Source organism: Leptinotarsa decemlineata, unplaced genomic scaffold, assembly GCF_025532065.1.
Source record: "Leptinotarsa decemlineata unplaced genomic scaffold, Ldec_3_MD MMD2_P_RNA_scaffold_14, whole genome shotgun sequence".
Lineage (NCBI taxonomy): Eukaryota > Metazoa > Arthropoda > Insecta > Coleoptera > Chrysomelidae > Leptinotarsa > Leptinotarsa decemlineata.
The window spans coordinates 4592708-4600015 of record NW_027412528.1 but is presented as its reverse complement, the minus strand read 5'-3'; the positions used below and the strand labels follow the sequence as shown (position 1 = coordinate 4600015).

General features: G+C 35.6%; 1 protein-coding gene across 3 annotated transcripts in view; it reads right to left on the bottom strand.

The window, feature by feature from the left end:
• Nucleotides 1-269: 269 nt before the first annotated feature.
• The window catches only part of LOC111514274 (lutropin-choriogonadotropic hormone receptor), a 796850-nt gene continuing 789811 nt past the window's right edge, over nucleotides 270-7308 (bottom strand). For all 3 annotated transcript variants that reach the window (XM_074176962.1, XM_074176963.1, XM_074176965.1), the window contains one exon: nucleotides 270-2136. In XM_074176962.1, coding sequence (XP_074033063.1) covers nucleotides 1553-2136 — 584 coding nt within the window. In that variant the 3' untranslated portion in view covers nucleotides 270-1552. The remainder of the gene's footprint in view (nucleotides 2137-7308) is intronic.

Sequence of the window (7308 nt, the reverse complement as noted above, 5' to 3'; positions counted from 1 at the left end):
ACAAACTTCGACATCGACATCTGAGTGAAAATCAGTTTTCACCTCTCTCTGCATCTTTCACTGTAAGCAGGCAATTAGATGATACCAGAGCCTGTGAACTAGCTAGTACAACAGATGAGATCTACAGCAGTTCGCTATTTTGCTGTCTAGAATGTCATCAGGAATGGAACTCTTTTGAGCTTTGATATCATATAATTGGCAGGATTCTCATTTGTTTGTTACAAGAACTACTCGCTTTTGTCTTTTTTTGTTACCTATTATATAAATGAAACACTGGTGATTTAATCTCCATTAATGTATTTTTTCTATATCAACTAGGTAGGTACACATAGTATTTTATACGATACTTTCCAATATCACATTTAATTTTTATACAAGAATGAATGGTACAGTGACTAAGTATACAAATTTCTGAAAGATTTCAAGAGTAGTTTCAAGAGTACAAAAAGTATATAATGACTAGTTCGTATAGAGACAGTATCGGTTTCATATTCACATATGAATATTGCAAGAGCGACTTGAGTATTCTTACTTATATACAATTGCTGTTATGTTACCTTTTGAGAGAGTAATTTTTTGTGCATAAAAGTGAACCAAAAATGAATTCATCAAGCTATTTCGTTCCTCATTTTTTCTCAGTAATATTCGGTTGAAATTTATTTGAAATTCTTAAAACGTAAATAACAACAATGTGCTTATACCTCCAAACAATTTTCGTACTTTAGTAAGATCTTCGCTTACAGGTGGTGATTCCAGATAGAACATTTAATTTTAAAAAAAATTTCCTAACGGGTTTTATTTACGGATCAAGTTCTCTAACAAAACTTATTGGATTGATTTTACTTCACATTCGCATCTATGCATATGTTACATATGCTTCGGGATTCATTTCAAATGCTGCACATGAACCAAAAAAGGATCAACCAGATGTTTCTGATGAATCTAATTAGTTCGGACTTTCATCATCGAAATCCCCATATTGAAAATTAAAAAGGAAAGCTGAAAGTAACAATTATATCAAGCAAAAAAACATGAAATGAAATTACAGTGAAATAAAATACAAATAGAACAATAACACAAAAAATAAAAATGAATATAAAAAATTAAGTGATTCCAAACAAAGTGACTTCACGACGTTTTGATTGATAGTATCCACAATCGTCTTCAGGTGATGTTATCACTAACAATCGAAACGTCGTGAAGTAACTTGATTTAGAATCTCTTAATTTTTTATTTTTTGTTTGTTTGTTCTATTTTTTATTTGTATTATATTCCACTGTAATTTTAATTCAGAGATTTTTGCTATTCGTTTTAATTTTTAATTGGTATTGGTTCTTTTGGGAATTTCAAATCAGTTTATATATTATTAGACAATGGAAGTCCGAACTAATGAAATTCTAATGGTATGTTTTATATCAAGAAATTAATTTCATTTCGATAAATGGTTCAACTTTGGGTTTCTGAAGTGACTTAAGCTGTAATAACTGAATATTCTGCAGATGATGGAACCAGAAATATCGGGTTAAAATTAAATGCAGTATCAAAATCAAATTTATAAATTATCTGTCGAAGTAAATCTTTGGCATTCATGAAAATGATTCATATTTTTGACAGAAAATTCAGACATAGCCATAATAGATTCTGGCCGATATCTCGAACTATTTCTGGAACTAGTTCTCATCATTGGACAATCCACTGATACCACTGTGGTCATACTTGTCATTGTAGATCCCCTGTGGTTAATTCCACTACTCACTTTGACCCCACCATCTATACAAGTTCTCTTATACTGCAGGCCGGTTCCGTAAGGCAAGGGTTTGCCACCGATAGCCCCTTTGTGACGTTCGGCTCTGTCTTTGCACAGTCCATAGCGCCCCATCAGAATGAAGAAGTCTCTTCGGTACTGCTGGGTCAAGAGTGCATAGAGGCAAGGGTTGGCACAACTGTTGAGAGGATAGAAGAATACCAAAAGAATTTTAGATTGAGTCACGGTGATGAGTGGATAACCAAGGAGAGCGGTGAGTCCAAAAAATGCGATTGGTGACCAACATGCGAAATCAGTGAATACTAGGAGAGCCATGCGCTTGGCTACTGTCAGATCACTGCGGACAGATGTTGCGAAACCTGTACGGCCCCCTGAAAAATAATACAGTGATTCAGTTAGAGGTAAGACGTGAATCAGTTCATAGAAATGAAAAAACGTGACAATATTTTCACAATGGAAATAATTCAATTTTCGTAAATTGATATTTCACGTGAATAATGCGAATGAATATAATACATTCATAAGGAATCCGATTGAAACATTCAAGCAATTGAAAAATTTTATAGTTTTCTATTCAACGGTGAACTGGGATAGTTGGTAAAAACAAAAAAAAATTAAAATCAAGTTATATCATTTACGTTGAAGTAAAATCAGAAGAAATTTATGACGTCATTGAAACTACCAAACTATCCCAGACATGTGGATGTGATACAATGAGAAAAAGAATTGCGGAAAGTTCCATGATAGCAGTTCAATAGATATCTAAGGTCGCTTGAGGACCTCCTCGCAGCAATTGACCTTGACCTTGAATGGTGTCGTATGACCTTGAGTTAAGTGTCAGACGATTTGACCTTGAACATGGATGTTGACCTTGAGATTCAGGCCTGTCCCCGGTATGTAACCTTGAAGTCTTACCTTGAAAGATACCTCACAACCTTGATCTATACACGTTCAATATAACATTGAAACATGTGGTTTGACCTTGAGATTCAATCTTGCAGATATGTGACCTTGAGTTTAAACCATCATACGATCTCGGCCTTATCCATTCTGCCCTCGACACATGTCCTTAGACTTGTGTTTTGCCTCAAGATCAACTTTGAGCTATGTGTTGGCTATATGACCGTAAACATGAAATTTGATCTCGAAAATCCAGACTATCTCTGATAAGGGATAGTCTGGATTTTCTGACCTCAATACAAGTGCATGTCATATGACTTTGAACATGTAGTTTGAAATACAACTCCGTCATTTTTATCCAGTCGGAGTGGGGGGTGGGGAACTGTTCGAAATATATATGTGCAATGAATGTGGGAAAAGTTTCACACGTAGTGACAACCTGCGTCGTCATCAGCGCGATTTCTGTACGTTGGTGAATTATGGAGGATTATCAACCAAGAATGATGAAGAAGCATCAACTTTGAAGAGGCTAAGGTTAAATTCACAAAAGCTTGGGCAATGCAGATATGTAAGTGCTGCAATTTGACAATTTCAAGTGATCAGATGAAAGTACATCGGATAACTTTGCAGCATAAAACGAATGTGCGAGAGTCTGTGAAATTTCGTCATACCCCACTTCCCAATCCTATTGTAGCAGGTATGGATTTGCCAGTTGAGTTAAAAGATATCCCTAAATTTGAGGTCATAAATGATTGCTCTATCAATGTTTATGAGTTGGAAAACACTTTCGAAAATGGCAAAATCGAATATGAAGTTGTAGGCCTATTACACTATTCAAAATCTAGGCTTAACAGTCACGTGAATTCAGTGTCACTGTTTTTCGAGTTTGAAAGCCGTAGATTTTTGGAATTTCTTCCTGACGTTTGGTTGGCGCGAGTGGCTAGCTTCTTCAGAGGTTTAACCATCATGGATTGCTGTCCGATGACTAACTTTTATTCTTCCATGTTTCCAGATGACGAAGGTGTCATCCACGTAACGTAGCCACAACGTCGGCTTCAATTCAAAAGTGTCTATCGCTTTCCATTCAAACCGTTCCATGAAATAATTTGCTATCACTGGGCTAAGTGGACTCCCCATCGCAACGCCATCTAGTTGCTCATGGGGAGTTCACTTACTAATAAAATGTTCAGTGTCTAACCATACACTTCAGACTATTTATCATTTGTGTCAATAATATTTCTTTGAGAAGGATTTTTTTCTCCATCGAAACGTTCACTGTTGAAGTAACAACAACAATAATGAAGGTATCTAACCGGCGAAAGTTTGTCAGTGGTCTGTCACATGCCCCGCATGTGAAGTCTCTATTTCGGCTGCATCATTGGCTAATGTGTAAAATCTCAACCCTTCGATTGGAGCTGATACTTCACGTTAACACTCATATATTTAGGTTAGGAATCACACGTTAAAAGGTAAGACCTCTTTAATCCTTAGCTAGACTTTTGGGGGTTGTCGTTCGTTGGGGCGCGACAGCTGGTAATCGGAAAAACAGATTTTAAAACAGTATTTCTTTTTTGCTGAAGAGACAAATAACATTTATCTTACTACATTTAGAAGGTCCATTCATCAGACCGCGAATGGATAGTGAAAGTGAAGATTCATGACGCTGTTTGACATCGCTTCCCGATCCAACACCCACTTTTTATCGAAATTATCGATGGAAAATTGCTGCTTCTGATTCGGTATGCGCATTGTATGACAGTTGGAGACTACATAAGCAGGGTTTCATATCCATTCCTTTATTCAAATGGGGTTCATGAGCCGATGCAAATCACTAAATTCTATTCAAAGGATTGGTCAATTCCCTCATTGATAATCTACCTTTCGAATTAAACTTACTTGGCTATCAGTATTGTGGTCCTGGTTCCAAATTGCAGAAAATATTGGCGAGAGGTAGTCCGGGTGTCAATCAACTAAATTTTGCATGCAAAAAACACTATATTGCATATTCACAGAATTCCGCTAATCTTGCAGCTAGACACATAGCGGATCAGGAGCTAGCAGGAAGTGCTTGGAAACGATTCAAAGCAAAACACGCTTCTTTTGGAAAAAAAGGAACTGCTTGGCTAATTACGAATATAATGGAGGGAAAACGCCGATTCGGTATGGGTTGTGAGTCATCATCCAAGCAGTCACGCATATAGAAGAAAAATCAAAAAAATCAAGCTGAAAAAATATTGAAAGGTTCCAAAGTTACAGCTTTTAGTTCTGGAATCGTTAAGATAGTGCGTGATGTTCTACACGATACGGAAGGAAGAGAATTTGTTGTCAAAAATTCTAAAGAAGCAGCTGAGATTTCACTAAGAGCGGCACGCAAATATACAAGGGCTGCAGGTGGGATAAAAAAAAATGCACAAGACTATCTATTTCAAACCTCAAAATTCAAAAAAACTCATAAATTTGCTACCCCAAAGAGCTCTCTCCAACATCGATCTCAACTATCACGCTAAGAGAATGATGATTCTATATTTTTGACGTCACTTTCGTGTAATATTTTGACAGTTTTGATGATTTACCTCCTCCCAAACAATTGATTCACTATTTTCATAAAGGTTCAAATCCTATCAATATTATCACATATAACTATGACCTTAAACAACAATTCAACACGGTGTGGTGTGTCCATTTGTAATTGAAGTTTCTTCAGAACAAGACATGGAAATAACACCAATGGAGGACAGGAAAAACATCAAGAGGATGAGTTTTTCATTGATTACATATTCCAGTGTACGCACTTTACGAAAAATGAGTGAAGATCAACTTGCTCATATTGCCTGAAGAGTTATTGATTGGGTATGCATTACATGAAATTATATCTGAATAAGATGAGTTAAGACAAAATCTACAAAATTATATTGACGTCTTGAAGTATGAGTACTATCATAATGATTCCACCGGCAACAGTAGTTTTTCCGATGTGAATGACGGCCCACCTACGCGAAAAATTTTCTGTTGTTATTGTGAAGTGAATGATGTGAAAATAGTCACACATAATGAGTTGGATAGAACACACAAAGCGACGTTTACACCAACATTTCTGCTGCCACAGACAGCGATCAGTTACACTGTCATCATACAGTGCGTACGGAGCAAGATATCAAGATCAGACAATATTTACAAAAGATATCATTTAGAAATCATAGGTTATTTCAAAAGTTTTTCCGTTTTTATTGGTACACTTTAAACTGTAATATAAATGTGAATACTTATTCAATGCAATCGAAATATGCGCTATTTGAATCAGCATCGTTTTGGTTGCGCAAGAGCAAAGAAAAACATGCTATAAACATGTGGTCACCCACTTTTTGACCTTTTCGACCTTCTCAATACGTTTCAAACCATCAAAAACCGTATGAGAGCCACCATTCCACACACTGTTTGTGGTGGTCAGTCCTCACCAGGGTTATCAAATCCTTGTCCTGGATAACTGTAGGTCGGTCACTTTGGAGCTCATCTTCAAGACTAAACGTGTTTTAGTTTGATTAATAATAAGTTTGAAAATGTCCTTATAGGACGAAACTGCAGTAACGTTAGTTACAAATAAAAGTGGTGAAAAACATAAAGAGTTTCAATTCTCTATTTTTCATTATGATCTCCTACCACGTAGTAACGGCTACGTCCATCAATTTATTGAATTCATTATTGTCAGAGAGTGAATGATAAACATTACGAATATTCATTGGAATGAGCTGAAATGAGTTTTAAATAATATTTTTCCTGAAAATTATATTTGAAGTTTGATTGCAGATTTTCGAAAGGAAAATAAAACTATCAATTACTTGGGACGATTTATTGTATTTCCAACAAAAAAGGTATTGGATTGAGCATTGAAATTCTTATGAAACTAGTTATTACAAGACCTCACTTTCTATTTGGAAAAAAAAGTTGGTAGCACCCACTCGGCGACTACAGATATTACACTATTGTATTTCTCATAGAAAAGCACTAAAAATGATACTTTTTTTACTCAAAATGCGACCCGGCTTCGATGTCTCATTGCGTTCAAAAGTTAACAGTACGCGCTGCATGTATTGATAACAAAAATAAGATTCAGATTAGATTATTTCTGTTTATGTACATTTTCCATCGGTTGCAATCAAAATTGGTACTAAGTACAAATGAAAAGTTTCACAATGAATTTTATGTAGGTAACTTCAACACGGTAGATTTATCAGTTTGACCAGTCCACATGATGAAGCTACCGTGTAGCAAAACGTCTCCCAAATAAAATTTATTGTGAAAATTCAGTATTTATATTATTATGTCTTATTGATTTTCATCGTGTAACTTGTTAGTATTCATAAATATGTAATTTTAATTTTCCTTCCTTTCTTAGGAATATTCCCTCGTCTTTTTTTGTATCTATTGTATATTCACACAACAAAAGGTCCAATTTAACTATAATTATTTATTATCAAAACTTAGAACATCACAATACAGAATCTGGCCCACGCCATTACCCAACATATTATTCCCAATCCCCCCAACCACAGAACCTCAATTGCTAGTACCCCTCTAGGCACTGTCAATTGTCAGGATCCTGTTAAGGTGCATTCACAATGTAGCATATATTACAGTTTCGAGAT